Source organism: Drosophila navojoa, chromosome 4 (assembly GCF_054131105.1).
Source record: "Drosophila navojoa isolate 15081-1374.11 chromosome 4, UAZ_NAV_1.0, whole genome shotgun sequence".
NCBI lineage: Eukaryota > Metazoa > Arthropoda > Insecta > Diptera > Drosophilidae > Drosophila > Drosophila navojoa.
Genome location: NC_142892.1, coordinates 2,621,247 through 2,641,078, shown reverse-complemented (window position 1 = coordinate 2,641,078; position 19,832 = coordinate 2,621,247). Strand labels below are relative to the sequence as shown.

The following is a 19,832-nucleotide window of genomic DNA, read 5'->3' as shown; positions in this document are numbered from 1 at the left end:
ACTGTCGCCTGCATATGGAACCATGTGGCCATGTGGTTGTGTGGATCTCAGTTAACTTATGGTTAGCACTGTGTGTGCGTGTGTGTGTGTGTGTGTGAGTATGTCGCCAACAGGCTCCAAGCCATCTCCACCTCCCTCACCCTTGACTGCATATTCCTATATTTTTATGCTGTGCAAATTACAGCTATTTTTCATAGGGGCAAAAGCGCTCACAAAATGCAGCAACGCTTCGACTGTTCCTGTTCCTGTTTCTGGTCGGGCTCAGCTACATACCGCTCTCTCTCTCTCTCACTCTCTCCCTCTCTCTGACTCGTCGCGCCCCTCTTCTGGCCGTCTCTGTTAGGTGCCAAGTGATAATAATTTCACTGTCTACCCAGCACGCAAAATGGAGAGCTTCTGCTCCATCTCCCGTTTCCTGCTACTTTTTCAGCCAGTCACAATTTTTTTTGTTTGCACCACAGCTCTTGCCTAATTGCCAAGACTTTGACTGGCAACCCACACACACACGCACACCAGGCCTTAGCTCTAACCCTTAACACAAAATCCAAACAGAAATCTATATAAATGTTGCGGCTTTGGTTTATTATGCATACGACATGTGGTACTCAGTAACGCTGGCAAAACTGCTCGGGGTTAATTTATTTACTAAGGAGGATTTTATTTCAGTTAAAAATTTTTTTTCCATTTTTGACATAGGAGTTATAAAAAGCAGTTAATATTATTTTAAATTATTTTTATATATTATAGAAAGAACTTTGACTTTACTAGTTAAATGAGGGATTTCTGGATAAAATTAAATAAATATTAAGTAAAGAATTTTGAGCATAGATTTAATACTAGTTTAGCTCGTCGTACCAATAAATTTTTAAAATATTTTTTGAATTGATTATGGCCTATATTTTTGTATAACCATATAAAAACTAACATGATATTTACTTGCTAAAATTATTTTTGCTTCATTTATGGGCTCAATGATGATATAGCTATATATAGCTTGTAGATGATTAAGCTGACTTGACACACGCAAACACTCATTACACGTACACCCACGCACACGTACACACTCACACTTACTCATGCAGGCACTCATAATTGTGTTGCTGTGAAAATATCAATAAAGGAACTAATAAAATGCGCGCTGTCTTAAGTGGCTTACTGTCACTTCAACGCACACAAAGAGTACTTATATATGCATGTGTGTGGATGTGTGCATATAATGTCAACGAAAGACTGCTAGACAGTTTTAAGAAGCAGCCAAGCCAAGCTAAAGCAAAATTTGCTGCGCTCCATGTATGGGAATGCAACATAAAATCCGCACTTTTTACGTGAATAAACTAGTGTGAATATAAGAGAGTGTATGTATGCATGTGTGTGTGTCTGTGAGTGTATGGGTTTGTGTTTATTTACTATCATTTAGTGGTAGTCTCTGCTGAGCCGCATTATAGCCATAGCACAATATCGAGTTGCTGCTCTGCTCTTGTCTCTTTAGCTATTAGCCAACATATATTATAGGGTCAAATGGCAATCGTTTGCCAACTGCGCTGTCTCGATGTCCCCCTGCGGAATAGAGCCGGCCAAGTGCTGAGTAAATCTCATTCATAAATTGTGAATGTGCCAAAGAGCTGTTATGAATGCGAGACCTCACTGAGAGCTTTTTATCTTGGTTGTTGTCTTTGCTAATTGGTTGCTGCTAAAGCTAAGCTGCGGGAGAGTGTGTTTTATGGCCTGCTTTTGAGGGCTTTGAAGAGCTTCTGTGTGGAAAGTTCGGTACTTTCCCTATTTATAGGGTGTATGCCAAAGTGGTGGAAGTGTGTAGAATAGAATGTGAATATTCGTATGAGTATCCCAAAGCTCTATTCGTAATAAATTTAAATCCAAAACTTTTCAAGTTACTTTCATCTGAAAACCTCACATTAAATATTATCTTTTCTAACTTGACCCCAACTTGTCACACATAAGACTACGACTACTCAACGGAAGCAGCGGCATTTAAATCACAATCGCAAAAGAAAACTCCATTATGATTATTTCACTTAATTGCAAAACATAAAATTATCATTAATTTTATTTTGGTATAATTACATTTCTGTTTCTTATTATTGTTCACATTCATGTGTGTATGTATGTATTTATGCGGTATATATGTATATGTATTTGTATGCAATTCGTATGCTTAGTAAAATCACGCAAAGGTTTGATTTGAATTGTGGTTCGCCTTCAGTGTGAAACCTCATCAGAATTAGCTCTTCATATCAGACAGAGCGTGTGCGGAGGGCGGTAGAAAGGCGGGTCGGGCGGTTCAGGGCGGGGCGGCAGCTTTCATTCTAAATAATTGTTTGTTTAGACATAAAAATTAATATTACGAACACGCTTAGTTTGCATTAAATAACAAATTAAAGAAGTTCTATATATATTAAAAGGGAGCTCACTTGTTGCTCCAGGTTTTCGTTTTTGTTTTTGTTCTTCTCAGTGTATACACTTAGCAAAAATATCCCCATGAAGTGGAGTAAAATATGTGCGCCATACACAATTAAAAATTAAATCGAAAAACGCTTTTCGCTGCTGCGAATCGAATCGCATTGCCTTTGTAAACTATTTAGTATCTAAATTGACCCTTCTTCCCCCGCTCGTTGTGGTAGACCCTCAGCGGTGAGTAGCTGCCATTGGCATTGCCATTGCCATTGAGAGCGGCCCCAGCACCTGGACCAATGCCAGCACCATTGCCGGCCCCATTGCCATTGCTGGCGGTTCCGTTTGTGCCAAAGTTCTGCGACGCCGAGCCCGAGATCAGCTCCTCCGAATGCTGCGGCTTGGCGGTGCAACGTGGTGCCAATATCAGATTGTAGATCACAAAGTAGACGAAGGCTATGATGCAGGCCACGACGGCCAGCCATTGGTAGGTGCAGGTCCAGTAGGGCAGCTTCGGATGCTTCTCCTCGCGAGCCAGGCCAATCAAGGCGCCAAAGCCCTTGCCTGGAAGAGAGATGAAGGATTAGTATATATGTGGAAATAGCATCTCTGAAGACTCACCTAAACCAAAGAAGGCCAGCACAGCGATGGCCTGCCCCGTTGCGGTCAGCTTGCGTGGCATAGCGTGTCGCATATATAGTATGATCGTAATCCAGATCAGGCCAATGACAGCGGGCTCGATGGTCTCCATGACGACAGTTAGCCAATTGGTCTGAGCATCGCTGAGTGCCGTGAAGCGGATGACAAAGATGGCAAAGCCGGCAATGAAGATGTTCGAGTGTCCACAATACTCGATAAACTTGTCCACATTGAAGAACAGCACCAAGATCAGAATAATGCCCGAGTAGCAAATGGCATTGACGTCCGTGAAGGTCCAGAAGAGAAAGCTGTGCACGCTGCTCCAGAAGGTGCCGAAGAGGATGGCCACCAGCGTGAGCACCGCAATTTCGGGACTATAGCGACGAATGGCGGACATGGGCACCACCAGCATGCCGGTCTTGGTGTGCCACCACCACTCGGGTGGACTGAGCGGCATTTGAGAGGCGCTCAGCAGCACCACGGCGCCGAGCACAAAGCAGACGATCAATATGATCAGGGCAGCCAGAGCGGCATCATGATTGGGCTGATGCTCCTTGAAGAGCAAGTCCAGCGGCGAGAAGAGTATCACATAGCCAATGGCACCCCACACATACTGGCGGCAGACCTCGCCGCGACCCTCCGACGTTTCACGCACTGCAATCACGATCGCCGTGTTGAGCAGGGTCAGGGCAGCCAAGGCGAAGACATCGCCCAGCAGGCGAATGATCAGATAGCCAATCAGAGTATCGTCCACATTGCCAGTGGTCTATAAATGGAATATTGATGAGTTTAAATTGATTAAATCCTGAATGAAAGTCTCTCAGCTTACCGTGATGCATTCGCTGTCGGCTAGAACACTGTCCTTGCCGTCGTATGCATCCACAATCATGCACTCAATGATGGGCTTGCACTCGGTGCCATTTGTCAGATCCTTCATGTATTTCACCTGCTGTGGTGGAATATTGCACTGAATGCCCGCTGAAAAGGCAAGAGAAAACTTTAATAAAAATTCAAATAAAAGTGATAATAATAGCGAAAGACGAAATTTTGTATAACAATCTCTGTCTCCCCCTGTAGCTCTCCAACTCACCCAGTGGATATTGACACCAGCCGATGGTTTCATTGGTCTTGGGCTCGTCCATGGCAGGACCCATATCCGCCTGCACCACAATGTTGGGCGTATCCTGGGTGTACACATGGCAGTGCTTCACTATATTCTCGCCCTGCTCGTTGCGTTCCGTTATACATAGATGCGGTGGCTCCACATAGACCTTCTTGGGTGCGCTCTTCACTTGGCGCTTGGTGCGCAGCACCTCCGAGCTGATCTGCTCCACTCCGGCGCTGTCTGCAGCCAAGTCAGCAATGTTCACGTCTCTCCTAGGTCTGTACCTTTCCGTGGTTGCACTCGCCAGATCATCCTGATCGTAATCGAACTCGGAGCTCTGCTCGGTGGAGGGCGCCGCTGTGGGCAGTTCGCCTAGCCAGAACTGATACATGTTCTCATGGTAGTTGGGATTCTGGCAGCTGTAGGTGCAGTGGGTCAGCTTGACGCTGCCCTTCTTGTGCTCCCAGTTGTGGCAGGTGCCGTTGCTGCAGAGCTTCTGGAATATGAACGCGCCATTGGCATCGCAGCCAAAGTTCACGTCCGGCTCAACGGCCGGTTCGCGCGCCACCTCTGGCACGAAGAAGAGCATGGCATAGATCAGAGCTGTCAGCAGCAGAAAGACAGCGGTCAGGCGACGCAGCGTACGTCCGAATCCATTGGGATTGCGGGCAGCCAAGCGATCGGCCCAAGGACCGGCTATCACTGGGCCCAGTATCGAAACAAATGCAGCTGTGATTGTGATTGTGCGGTACTCCGAGAAGTTCAGACCCAACAGCAACGGCTTCGTCGCATGCAAAATGTGCAACGCTGTGAGACCTGCGAAAGTAAGAGTAGAGCATTAAAATAAATCGCCAACTTTCTCTCACACTCTCTCAATTCTCCACTTACCGCTTATGATGAGAAAAACGACGAGCTTCAGCGATATCAACGTTTTGTTGATGCGCGGACTGCTTCCGCCTTTGAAGCCCATTGTAAATCTAAAATCTATTTATTCCTGTCGTTTAGTGTATATCTGCAAAGAGGGAAAAACAAACAACAAGTTAAGTATAGGCAGAAAAGTAATTGCTAATATTTCCTCTAGCATGTCCCCAGCTCTCAGTAGACAGCAGACCGAGCAGCTTGCCTTGCGGTTCAACAGAGTGTCAATGTTGCCAAATGCAACCGCAGCTAGAGTCGATGATAAACAAACAACACACACAAGACAGACTGAGACGACGGAGCGAATACACTACTCAGAAATATGTCATCTATGATTTCTTATTGAGGAATACCCCTGGGCCCATCAATGCAACAATTCAAAATGCTAATCAACGCTATCAATTGAATGTTGTGCCAGTTCCCAGCGCACATGGCATCGATTGAAATACTTAACAATGTTCTACATGTAAACATGTACATGTATATGTACATACATATATACATGTTAACATAACTGCAGACAATGCTAACGGGGTGTCAAAAACTAAACAAGTGTCAATAGGCGATAGGCCAGAGCAACATTAATTCGCACCGTTGAACTGAAATGAAACACTGCCCATAATAACATGTTACGAATACGAAAAGCTTTCTCCAAGCACACAAAAAGTTGAAATACTCTTTGAAAATGGTATGAAAAGAAAAACAAAATACATAATAGAGATATAGATTAGATTATGATTGTCTGACTCTTACAATATGCGAGAAATCGACTGTTAATAAATTATATTGTAGTGCAACGATTCAACTGAATGCCAGTTATATGCTCAGCTGCATAATGCTCAGCAATATATTATAAACCTGTGTCAAACTTTGACTTATATGATAGCTTGACTGCCTAAGTAACTCCTGAGGAAAATTCCATCAAGCAAAGCTAAAGAAAACTCGAGTTACTATAGACCAAACCAATAGGTGGATAGACAAATATGAGAATTATGAGGGATTTATACATAGGAATATGAAAAAGGTATCAAATAATATAAATATATACCATATTTTAATGACCCAAGCATACGCTATTCTTGTTATATATAAAAAATATTTATTAAAATTTTTTACGACATAACACATCTCCTCTAATATTTAAGTATCCCCAGCATACTCTATGCCGGCGTAAAATAGCGATGAGCATTTTCAGCAACAACAATTAGAATATAATATATGCGTATGGCTGCTGCCCTAGACATAAATTTAAATTAACTGTCAACGTAATTGTCAATGTTATCGCTTTAATCATTGGCAATGTGTAAAATGTATGTTGCTGTTGTTGTTGTTGTTGTCGTTGTTGTTGTCGTTGTTGTTGCTGACAACGTGATAAGCATCTGCAGCAAAACAAAAAGCAGAGAAATTAGGATGGGGCTTAATGCAGTCACTAAGTAATCCCGCACAGTGCATTAAACCCAACAAATTGCTTTGTAATCACATAATTCATATGAGTATGAGGATGCTGTTGGAATGCAGAGAATTAGATTGCTGGATGGATGGATGGATGGATGGATTGCACCCACGTAGAAAGCGTCGTCTGCATTGTCGTTGATATGAATGCAATTTCCAGCAGCTCTTAAGTGAAAGATCTTGATTCTTTGTGTTGCGACAATAAGACAGCTGTGTGGAAATGGAAAGTGAGCTGAGCAGCCAAGTGTACGGCTCCATATACCCTGTAAAACAAGCTGTAGGGGAGTGCAAAAAGTGAAGATTCCCATGAGGTAGATTATAAAGCATTTCCACAGTTTTTTCTTAGCTCCAAAAGTTACGATTGTGTTCCAAGAAATCTTTGGACAATCACATCATAAACAAACAAAGAAATGTTATAGGGTATTATAAAAAGATTCGTTTACAGCTGCCGCTGGCATGCAAATGCGCAGAACTCAAACGAGATTTGTAACTTTACGAATAGTACAAATGTTTATGCAGTGTGTTTAACAGGCGGTTGGGCATTGCTTAAACCGGTTGTTAAAGTTGTCAGCCAGTAATTACATCACCACCACCAGCACCAGCACGGAGCCAACCGAGCGACCAGCCGGCCGAAAACTGGGAAAGACAGCGTTTGGATTACGCCCCCAGAGAGCTCCATAGCCCCGATAGCCGATAACGAGGGCCGGGCAGATGGGCGTGCGCGCTCGCCAGCGCCAAGCATCTGTAACATTTCAAAACAAAACTTTACGCAAAGTAAATTTAAAAAACGATCTCTCAAAATCAAAAACCAAAACAACAACAACAACAACAACACGAAAGCCATTTGAAGGCCAAAGCTCTTACAAGTTGTTTAACCTAAGTAGAATTTATGGACTCTAAATGTAAAATGCTCTGACGCGAGCTAATCAATAATGTGTGAAGAATAGATGCACTGTTTAACTGCGAACCGAACAACACATGTAAACAGAGGAGTAGAGGAGCGTAGATAGAGGGATTTAAAAGAAAATATATTTAAAAGAAAATATATTTTAAATATTAATGAGTAGGTCAGAGTATTTCATAAAGCCAAGGGTTCAGGTTTAGCTGTCTGAATAAAACTCAAATATGAATTAAAAATGATATTTTAAAAAAATATCTAACTTTATATAATAGCATTACAGCTAATGATTGGCCTATCAAAATCTAGCCTTTGTTTGGCTATTTTTACATGTAAACTAACTAAACAATGTCAAAGCTAAAACACCAACAGCTATTAAAATCTAGCTGGCGCCTATAGTAAAAAAAAAAAGACAAAGCTAACAAAAACAGTGAAACAAAAGAAAAATATTAATCTACAAACTGAAGTAACATGATGATGACGCATTGCACACGCACACGCAAACACAGACACAGACACGCACACGCACGCACACACACACAGCGGCAAATCTAAGCTCGGTTCCGCGCCTCGCACTGTTCACTCGTAATTAGGCAAGCCCAAATGAAAATAGAAATTTGATTATGAGATAGGTTCAAAAGGCAAAGCCCAATTAGACCTCGTCTGTCTCTCTCTCTATCTCTCTCTCTCTCTCCCTTGTTAGCAGTCTTTTCAAACAGCTTCTTTTTGCAAGCTGCAAGTTTTGTTCGATTGCCAAACATCTTTTTCGCACCTCTGTGGGTAGCTTCGTAATTGCAGTTGCAATGTTTATTATTAATATTGTTGTTTTTTGTCTCTCGCCTCGTCGTTCACTATGTGGGTCAATTGCTTGTTTTTTGTCTCACTAAATTTTGTTGTTGTTGTTGTTGTTGTTTTTGGGGCTTGCCTCCAGACAGACAGCGTTTAATTATGCGTAACGTGTCAACGGAAATCAATGGAACAAACAAAAAATGCAATGCAACTGACGTTCAATTCAATTCGAAACATTTTATGAATGAGTGAAATGCTAGAGCTAGTTCCACTGTGCAGCTGACTTCATGGGCATAGCAAATCGCCATAGTTCGATTATTGGTGATTCGATGTCACGCCCCTATTTTTAATAATTTTTATTGAGAGTATTAAACGTAGTCGTCCCGTCTACACTAGCTGAAAAGTCTTTCATCACTTCCACCACACACATCAGTTACTTCAATTTGTTATAGTTGAGCCCACACGAGATAGACCTAACAATAGATCTAACAATAGCGTATCTCCCACAGATTTATGCTTAATTTGTGCCTTAACTTTCAATACATTAATTTAATTTGTTTACCAAAATGTTTAAAATTTACATTTTTTGTGCGTTGAATGGCAATTGATAGTAGTTTTACTGGAGGTCGTATATACATATTATACATTATTATACATATACTACTATTTCTATAAGTCTGGATCAACTTCCTATTACTATTCGAACTCCTACTCAGAGTACTGCTTCTACTCCCTTTCTATACTACCCTTTGTATAACTAATCCTACTTTTGCTGATCCCTTTATTATTTATAAGAAAAGAAATAATACCAAAAGTAGTATGACAAGTATGAGTGTCATACTACTTTTGGTAGTATTTCTACTACTTTTCTTATCTATCAGTATAAATACTACCAAAAGTAGTATGACAAGTATGAGTGTCATACTAATTTTGGCAGTATATCTACTACTTTTCTTATGCCTCTTCCTATACATACTGCTACTACTAGTAATAAAGACTCCTAATCTTACTCGCACTCACGCCTACTCCAAATTCTACTCCCCTTCTTGCTGTTTTCCCATACCAACACCTACTACTTTTACTACTCCTACGCTTACTCCTACTGCTATTTCTGCTCCTACTCTTAATTTTCCTGCTGTTCCTACTCCTACTCCATATCATTTAGCAGTTTTATCTATTGAACGATACTTGATCGACTAATAGTTGTTTCCAGCCATACACAAGCAGCCCTTTCGGGCCATTCAATGTTGAACTCACTTATAGCATTCCAATGCAAACGTAAACTATAACTAAATCAAAAGCTAATGCTAATGCTATGCGAAGCAAACAATTGAATCGTACTTTGATTTGTTCTGTTTGATTCCAAATTTGTTTACTCATTCTATTCTATTTGTTGTTGTTTCTGCTATTGTTGTTGCTTTTGGAGCGTAGTCCGTCTGACATTTTGGCGGCTACTTTGACATTTAAATGGGCGCCGTCACGCCTCAAGGCAACAGTCGAATATAGGAAAACAAATAGATGGAACAGCTGCCGGCAAATGCCGAATGTAATTTGAAATTACGCAATATCGATATATATCTTTCGATTTGATTTTGTATGCGATACACGATAAACGTGTCATAATATACTATAAATATATGTACGCACACATAGTATATATCTTTGCTACGTTGTATTTTACGCCCGAATTGAAGTCCAATTGGAGGCAGCATTTGTTTACCCATTCAGCACGTAGCATTCAGGTATTTTATTGAATCAACGACCTACAAAATCAAACGACCCGCCAAAGGTGAGAAATAGTTAGTGACTGAGTGAATAAGACACAGCACCTACCGCATCGACCAGTTTATGAAGCTCATTTCCGTTAATATTTATGAATGATTCGCGTATTAAATCAAATTTATACGCTTCACCTAAAGCCTAGCTAGGTAAACAAATCGGTTACGTGTAGGAATTATGACTCACTGGCGTTGACAACTTGTGGAAGCATTTGACATTGGCTCTTATAAAACACGTATGCATACGCTTGGAAATACATATGTACCCTTACACACCCCATACACGCCCATACGTACGAGGTTTAAGCATTTGCGAGCTTAAATGTATTCTAAAGCCCTTTAGGAATGTTGTCAGCCAACTATGTTTAGGTATTTATAGCTACAACTGAGGATCTGCCTAAAGTTTGGGACTAGAGACTAAGACAATATCTAGATTAGTAGCGTTAGATCAGTTCTCTGCTTGAAACAACTAACTAATTGCTGACAAGCACTCGCTATATATAAATATTTTTATATATGTATGCATCTCACTGATTATATCTTTGATTGATTGTCCGTCTTGATAAACGATTACAAACCAAGCCTGACCTGACAGTCTGACATCATCTGCCAGTAAAAAATTAATATTGTTGCTTGATCGTAGTTCAATGAAGTTTTTCAGCTCTAATATCAAAATCTAATAAACTAGCTCTTAAATTAAACAATAAAAGATAAATAAGATTCGCCATGGCTAACATGAGCTTAATCATATAATATTTATAATATAATATATAATATCAGTCTCTAGTTTTAAGAATAGAATTATCATCTATCAAACATCAATATTGGAATGTTTATTGATGTTTGACAGATGCGTATTCTATGTAGCTAAATCTTTGTTCCTCGCGCAAACATTACTCAAAAACCTATACACCCTCTTTCGCTCTCCTAGCAAGAATAGCTATTTAGACAAACATTTCTTTCATTGCACTCTAAAAACTGACGTTTGCCTGAATTATGTGCATGTATAGAGCACGGCCCTTTAGAGCACTCACGCAATCCCAGCCAAACAGTTGCTGTGACCCTCCTCCTGCCACCCACCTTCTGCCTGCTGCTCCACCACGCCTCTTTCTCACCTACAGTGCATAGCAGAGGGTGGCTTGCGATTGCGGTTCGTGTTCTGTTGTTGCCGGCTAATTAATTAGATGAAATGACCAACAATGAAATTGGGTCACAAGAGCTGGGCAAGTGCATATGGATAAAGTTTTTTTTTATTATTATTTTTGGGGCGGTGGCTCGCAAACGGGTTGTAAATTTTATAAATGTTTCCACAGCGAAATTCCTAACAAATTGTCACAGTCGAAAATAGAAAATAGTTCTCGCATTTTATATATAAGTAGTACATAGAGACACAGATCTTTCATTTGGGGGGGGCGGGCGTTCTTTTCAGCAGTGTGGCAACAGCTTTTAGATAAAAATAAATGTTTGGTAAATCAATAAATAAAACAATTCAATTAGCAAGTATATATACATATTATATATATACATATATATTCTTTTTTTTTTTGTATCTGAGGTACTGCCACCTGTTGCACTTTTATTCAACAGATTTTGTTTATAATTCTTTCACTTTGAAAATCGCCTGGTTTGAAGATGAAACACAAAGCAACAGCAATATAAATACAAAAGAAAACAGTTAAATGCGATTGCAACAAATGCTTTTATTTAGACATTTACATTTTGGTCAGTGGGCAGCGCCATTAAACAGTCCGAAAATTTATTTCGACCTCAATTTGCTGATGGCATGACCCCAACGACGACGACTCATAGACGACACACAGTGCGCCACATATGTATGTGGACCAATGTGTCGATGACATCATGGGATTCGTTTTTGACTGTCTCCGACGCGCGTCGCCACACATTTGACGCAATATTTGTGTGCGAGGGGCGAAGGGGCGGCGGTGGGCGTGGAGGTGACTGATCTATATTTATAAATATAAATAACAGGGTGATCTAGACTATATAGTAAGACCGATTGTTTACATATGGAGGATATTATCAAGGCTATACAATTTGTAATGCATAAGAGTGAGCACAAGAAATACTTTTAAGGAGGATATTATCATAAGTCTAGCAGATCCTTCAGCTTATCATATCAGATTACTATTATATATTGTAAATATTGCAAGAATATGAGGAAGAGTAAGAGATAAGAGAAGATATAATATAAACTTGAACTGTATAAGAGTAGAGAGCAGAGAGCAGAGCAGTAGATTGAAACCAGATTATGCAGTATAAGAGTAAAATCAAATAGGTTAATATAAGGTAGAAGTGTAAAAGAAAGATTATAAGTATAAGATGGAGCACCATAGACTTGAGCTATCAATTGTACTGTTACACATTTCCAAGCACAAATTCATAGAAATTAAGAAAATTCTCTAATGTTTATTCCGATATTTTTTGCAATTAAGTGCCGCGAGCATAAAACCTATTTAGAGTGCCGAATTTTTATTGCTTGATTCATGAAAATTAATTTCAATTGCACAAATATTTGAGGATAACATAAAAACTGTTAAATGGAACTGTAAGAAAACAAGCTTTGGTACTCTGTGTGAAGTAGCACCTGCTATGAGCTCACAGTTATGATATCATTCAGTTGCACTCATATATATACTATATATATTATATATGCAATTAGCATATAGCCTCGCTCGATTCGCCTCCGTTCGGAATGCAATTGGAACGTGTCGAAAGTGCAGCAGCGAGTGGGCTGCTTGTTGGAGCTTTCTATTGAGCGTAGCCCCAAATGCGTATCGACTCTTTGGCAATGTTATTGATTGAATTGTAATTGTTCAATTGGCCAGTTAATTAGGCACATTTTGTTAATGGACCGATTGCCTAAAGAAGAAACAATCAATGAGCAATTGATGTCATATAAACTGACCACACACACACACACACTCACACGCACACTTAGGGAGACAGACAGAGACGAATAGAAATCAAAGTCAAGACTGCGGGCCAAGTTTGCGTTGGCAGTGACACGATCAAGAGGCCACGTTAGTTGCTTTTTAGCCAAGTCACGCAGTGCCTTAAAACTTGATTGCAACAACAACAGCAACGCCAGCCCGCAGACAAATGCAATTCGCATAACCGGCCCCTAAGTACGCCAATCTTGAGCTTGAAGAACACAAAAGCTGGCTTGACTCACTACAAAAAAGAAATGAGATACAGAGATACATTTGTATCTACAACTTGGCTTTGACGTTGACTGTCAGTCAGCGCAAATAAACAGGAAACGGTGGACGGGCACAGCTTCAGCTTAAACATTGCCCATGCTCTCAATAATTCACAAGAGTTGGCAGCACTGCCAGAGACGCGAACTTCAACTGAAGATGCGATGGTTGCTGATTTGTCTGGCACATTAACTATGAACATTCGGACAGCCTGACATTGAATTCGATGGCAATTTAACTGCCAGGGCAGACAATTTGATACTTGACAACTCCTCGAAGGCATAGAATCAAAACAGAATGCGCAAAAGTTTGCCCTAGTTACACAAAGTGGCTGAGAAAGAGACACAGACAGAGACAGAGAGAGAGAGAGTGAGTGAGATGCCACATCATTGCGAGAGACTTTTTTAGTTCTTCTTGCCGTTTGTCTCTCGGTGACAGCAGCAGCAGCATTTGTGCCCGAACTCTGAGTCATCAAATTCTTTAGCATGGGGCTGAATGCAAAAATTATGTATTACAAGCATGAACCAAAACAAAAACAAAACAGTGACCGAATTATGTATGTGCACACATTGGCTATCTTTAGCATCGAGAAATATGAAGTAATCCAGCAGCTACTTCTGACTCGTACAGATTTTGTAAGAAATAAAAGCAAATATTTATGTGGAATTCTTGGAAAAGGTAAAATTGGAATATGTCATGAAATTTTCCAACATTAAGTGATTCAAACTTGATGGGAAAGAAAAGAAAAATTGTTGGAAAAAGTCAGATTCAACAGGATCTCTACTTTTGATTGTTATAGTGCTTATAAGAAATATATACAGTACCCCCTGTTTAGATTGTAAGAAATATATATATTAATTTTTGCATTTTATATTTATATTTTCAGAACTTTGCTTCCTAGAAAGTAAGTTTCTGGATGTCAAGTAAGTAAAAACTTTACTATATTGTACTCTTTTATTTTTTTTATATTTTATACATTTACTTAAAAGATATACTTTTATAAGAATCCCTATTATAATCAATAGAGCAACATTTCAGGATAAAATGAATTTTATGCTATCTTCTTATATAAAATATTCATATACTAAGACTAAAGAAACTTGAAACTTGAATGGAATGAAAAGCTATTAAAATCATTAGAAATTCATATTAAACAAGATCATCTTAGTATGAAATTCCTAGAACCTGGCTTAAAGCGTAGCAACAAAATGTTGTGCTATAAAATTTAGAAGCTCTTTCCACAAATCGGATACAGAGATTCGCGGATGAAGATAAGAAACGTCGCTGCTTCACAAATATGCTAAAATATGCTGGGCACATAGGCATTACTTAGGCCATAAGACATTTTTCGTATATATTTGAATGCTATTCCCCACTGGATTTTGTTTTTGGAAGCTATTAACATGTACACATAATGCCACATAAATCCATAAGTAGGCAAACATGTGTGTAGCACACTCAGTGAAAACAGATGTACGAACAAGAGACGAGAGTTCATAATAATGATGTCTTCGGCTGGGCAATTATAAGTAAATCTGATGCGAAACAAGATCAGAAAATATAGTGCTGTATAGCTGCTGACATAATTGGGGCCTACTTTTGGCCAAAAAGCAAAAAAAAAATACAAAAATAAAGAGGTTGCTCGTTTGGATTAGTTCATTAATGGGACTTGGAATGATGTCATATGTAGCGGATACACTCCAACGCTTTGCGTTTGGTTCGCCTCTTTGTGATTTAAATTCCATTATTATTCTCTGTTTTGTTGTATTTTGTGTTTTGTCTTTTATTTTTAATTCGCTTCTTTCTTTTTTTGTACATTGTCTGAGCTTTGCGAAGCCGCGGCTGCCGCCACGCCCCCCACATCGATACTCTGGCTCCATTGTTAGAATTGTCTACTGTGTGCGCGCCGTCTGTGCCTCAAAGTTGTTTGTCAAGTTTTTGAGATCTTTCCACCAGCTCACTGCGAATTCAAGTTCAAGCTTGCTTTAAGAAATATATACATATACATATGTAACTGTAGGTACACATAAATATGTATTTGTGTACACATTTTCTAAGGTGTCTTAGAACTCGATCTTGAGGGTGGTTGTTGTTGCATTAGGGTGGTTTTTGGCTCTGGGGTGGTTTTCCTATTGCCTATTGTTGAGAATAGCTAGAATACCTAGCAAAATTACTCCCGACGTTTGCTGCGTAGATTTTATTTTATTTATTAGCGACACGCCTTATGTATAAGAATTTTTATGCCGGCTTCTACTTAGGGGTTTGAGTGAAGGGTTGAAATGATTGCCGTCCAATTTCTATCTCAAATAATGCCATTTGTTGCCACCTTTGTCTTTGAGCATTAGAAGTGGGTAAAAGAAAAAAGCTGTTTGAGTTTCTCAAAGAAACCCGAATACAATCTTCAATTAAAAGAAAATAAATCATCATATGAAAGGTCATTCAGGATTCGATCTTCTTAGCCTTTGTATAAAAGTCAAGGAATCCTCTCCTTTCTGTGGTGCAACAACCCTTCTATTGTCTTGTCCCACTTTCCCACAAATTGTGACTTCATTCATCAATTCGTAAGACCTAGAAACCCATTTGCATTCTGCATTTAAGTAAGCTAGGGGTACGACGAGCCGTGTAGCGTGCAAACATTGTTGATGATGATGGCAACGTCGACGTCATCTGCGCAATATAAAAATGCTATAAAAATCAAATAAAAGTGATGTAATCAAAGGTATACGACTGTGAGATGCCCTATAGCTAAGACTGAAGATTGAGTAGAACTTGGAAGTTTCCAATAGAGATCGATAGAAATAATGTGAATAAGATTAAATGACATCTATTAACTAATCCTATGACAGACATAAAACTATCACATAATATATGAGCCCACTAATTAATTCTCTCGCCTAATACTAGACAGGGTGCTATAATTTATGATTATAGAGTATCAAATTGATTGTCCTCCCGGGTCTTGCGTAACTTTTGTCCTGAACATTTACTGCTGGTGGCTGTCACACGCGGCGTTTAATGCTCCCCCGAGCGCTGCTCCGCAATTAGTTGCCAAGGTTACGCTATTTCCACTTCTTTCACTCCCACCTGCTGCCGCAGACGCCTACAACCCCCGACACCGCCCCGCCTGTGTGAGCTGGCATTATCCTTGCGTCAATTGAGTTTCGTTTTGGCTAATTTAATTACGCAGCCAAATGGTGTGGAAAATGTTAAAAACAGCAACCAAATGCGCCGAAGGGCAGGCGCAGTCCAACCGCTTGTAGGGTGCAGCTGTGAAAGGTGAGCGGGCGGAGGGGATTGCTGCATTAAGTAATTTTCCCATGGCTCTAGCGCCGGTCAGTCGCCACACAAATTGCACTTTTCATTGCGTACAACCGACAGAGTTGTAAAAAGCACTTAACTAGGAGTAGATATAGGTTTATGTGGTACCCATATACACATACATATACATATATATGTATATCTATATAGTTTCATTGATTTTTATGCCCTGTAGCTTTAAGGTTGACAGGGTAGATCAAATAGGAGAACGATATGTAAAGAAGCCAAGGCTTTCGTGATAGATCTACAGAGTTGTTCTCTTAATGAATTTGCATATGATATACTATGCTGAAGGTCTAAATAGTCAAAATTCTTAGACTAATAGTCAATTCGAAGTAAATTGCAACAATATTAATTTAGTCGATCAACTACTTTTTTAATGATCATATCATATCATATTATAAATTATATATTCATATTCATTCATTCCCAGTAATTTGTCAATTTTTTGCAATATTATGGACATTTTTAAAAATATTTTAAGATCATCAACGAATCTATTGAAACAATGTTGCTTATATTAAAATATATAAAGGATATCTGACTGGGGCTCATCCAATTTTATTATGAAAATCAGCTTGAAGCCAAACAAGCAACATGTATAGGGTATCTCGCAGTCGTACTTGCTTAACTGGATCAGTCGCTGCTAGTTTGGCTGCTCTAAATGAAGCTGATGACTTCATTTTCATGTCTTTTGCTTTGTTTTGCTTTTCAGTTGTGTTTGGCTCCTACATGGTATATCCTTGACGCCCTACCCTCCGCCTCCGCCCCCGCCCTTGCCTCTGTTCCTTGCTATGTGCGTGTCCTCAACAGAAACGGGTTTTTCGGGCTATATTTTTTCTTGAACTGTTTTGGTTCGTCTTCTACCTAAGCTGCCGTTTGGCTACAGTTTTCGCTCTTGATTTGATTCCAAAACGAACGCAGCCAAACAAGAATGACATCACAATATTTAAGTGGGTTTGATTGTGACTCAAACTGATATGTATTCAAAAATATACACAAATCTTATATATATACCGCTCGTGTATGCTGTAGGAGAGGCCAATCTTGAAGATTAGACAGCTAAGAGATCATATAACTCATAAGAAGCTTTACTATAGAGCCTAGGTCTGGACAACACATAGAAAATTGCGCTTCTTATAGTTTACAGGGTATCAACAACACAACATATATACCTATTAAAATTTATACATATTAATATATAAGTATATGAATTTTTTAGATATTCTAATATTTGTATAGCTGAAATAAGGTTTTATATATCCATTTCCAATGAAATTCTTATGCATCCGGTAAATTTTGGAAAATTCTTGACACCATATGCAGCAGCAGCAATTTGTTTACTTTAAACAATTATATGCTGAATAAAATTTTTAATTTTTCAAATTCGAATTTGTTTATGGCATTAAGTTTCGCATTCGATATTCATTTGATGAGCACAAACTGCTGAAAATCACGCACGAGTTTCACAAATGTCGCAAGAAATGCGTATTCGAATAAAATTCTGTTTTTTTTTTTTTTGTGATACGTTTTGAAATATTTGAATTCAACAGACGCAAACGCAAGAAAAACTACGAGCAACAACAACAACAACAGCGGCTATAAAAGCCAAAAACACCGCATAGTATTTTGATATACGTTAAAGCTACAAAAATAAATTTCGAAAAACCAAAAACAAAATTTCAATTGGCCAAAGTGAAACACAGAAAAACTATAAAAATAAAAACAACAACACACACGTAAAAGCTCGCGCGGCGTTTTCAAAAAAACGTTTGTTTTTTTTTTTATATGTATATATTTTTATATATATTTTTTTTTATTTTTCCCATTACATTTTTCGGTTTTGTTTTTGTGATTTTGGCGGCAGCGGAAGCCAAAACGTTCGCCTCGCAATTTTCGCCTCTTTTTTTTATAGACGTGCGCGTTCCGCGTGCGTTGCCAACGCTTTGCCGTTCGAGTGAAAACTAAGCGACGAGCCGCTCGAGCAGCCAAGCAGAAGCAAGCGAATTGTCACTGGGCGGCCAGCAGCAGCGGCAGCACCACCAACACCAACACCACCACCACAACCTCAACCACAACAGCAACAGCAACAGCAAAAACAACATTTAGTAGAAGACCAAGCAGCAAGCAGCGTGTTCAGCTGTGCAAGTCTAGCCTCTGCTATGAATTTCAATTGTATAAGAGAGCGCTAGAGAGAGTGAGAGAGGGAGAGAGAGAGAGAGTGTGTGTGAGAGAGCGAAAATTCTGTAGCAGACTTTGCGGCGAGCCATTGACCGTTTCATATGGCATACCAAAACAAAGCACGCTTTTAGGGTGCTGTGAATTCGCCGTGCATGTCTGTGCACACTAAATCATTTTATAAGACGATCTACTCATATGTGTATGCGAGAGGTTGCTAATGATTGCCATAGCTGTAATACTTTAGTAAATATTCAGCAGATTTTTCATTGTATTGCATATAAATATTGTTTACTAAGGAAAACTGAATGAAACATGCATATTTAGTAGGACATATAAATATACATATATTATATATACAATTGGTAGTGAAAATACATGATAGTATTTTGAGTTCAGTTATGGAATCAGCCCTCGTAATAAATACCTTTTATATTTTTTATGTAAAGGAAGAGAAACTTTTTTTTACGAATAACTGAAATATTTCCAAAACAAAAACATACATTTTTCTCTTTTTCTAGTTCTCTAATCGAAAGGATATACGAATTTAAGTCTGGCAATATTTTTCCACAGATATGTAAGAAATCATTTGATAGAGCTATTAGAGTAGCACATAGACCATATTAAATAAAAATTACTCCAAGACAGTTCAGTTCTAATAGTACTATAAAACAATTACTTACCCTTTGACATAGTTATGCTCCCACAACTTATCGAACCTTCAAGCAAACAATTATTTACACGCCTATTTAATGATAAGAATAAAGCCAAGTTGCCTTCCAGAAAAAACCTCGTATCATATACAAATAAAATCGTTTACATATGTCGCGAGCTTCCCTTTCAACCACAGCTGTGCTCGCATAGCAGTTGAAATTTCAACTGTCTGTCGAAGGCACGGCAAGTGCAAAGATTTTCCGGCAAGCGAAATGTGTTGACCAAATTTTTGTGTCTCGTATTTCCACCCTTAGATGCAGACACGTAGACACGCAGACTACAATCAGACACACCCCCGCAGGACGCCGCGTCGTCTGCCCTATATAAACAGTAAACAGTGAACAGTTATCCACGTGCACGAGGGTGTTTTTGATGCATGTGTGTGAGCACACACTTACACAGAATATATATAGCAG

General features: G+C 39.2%; 1 protein-coding gene across 1 annotated transcript; it reads right to left on the bottom strand.

Annotated features, from left to right (window-relative positions):
- Nucleotides 1-1,994: 1,994 nt before the first annotated feature.
- Nucleotides 1,995-18,533, bottom strand: SP1173 (major facilitator superfamily domain-containing protein SP1173). The gene is made up of 6 exons (XM_018102294.3): nucleotides 18,357-18,533; nucleotides 5,042-5,165; nucleotides 4,139-4,969; nucleotides 3,878-4,026; nucleotides 3,031-3,814; nucleotides 1,995-2,973 (listed from the first exon to the last, which is right to left on the bottom strand). Exons 2-6 carry the CDS (start codon nucleotides 5,121-5,123, stop codon nucleotides 2,597-2,599), a joined length of 2,223 nt encoding a protein of 740 aa, XP_017957783.1. The 5' UTR covers nucleotides 5,124-5,165; nucleotides 18,357-18,533; the 3' UTR covers nucleotides 1,995-2,596.
- Between the last annotated feature and the right edge of the window lie 1,299 nt (nucleotides 18,534-19,832).

Coding starts and splice junctions, on each gene's coding strand:
- SP1173 (XM_018102294.3), bottom strand. CDS start 5,123: ATGGGCTTCAAAGGCGGAAGCAGTCCGCGCATCAACAAAACGTTGATA. Junction 3,815..3,877: donor CCGACAGCGAATGCATCACG/GTAAGCTGAGAG, acceptor TTCCATTTATAG/ACCACTGGCAATGTGGACGA. Junction 2,974..3,030: donor GCTGGCCTTCTTTGGTTTAG/GTGAGTCTTCAG, acceptor TCTCTCTTCCAG/GCAAGGGCTTTGGCGCCTTG.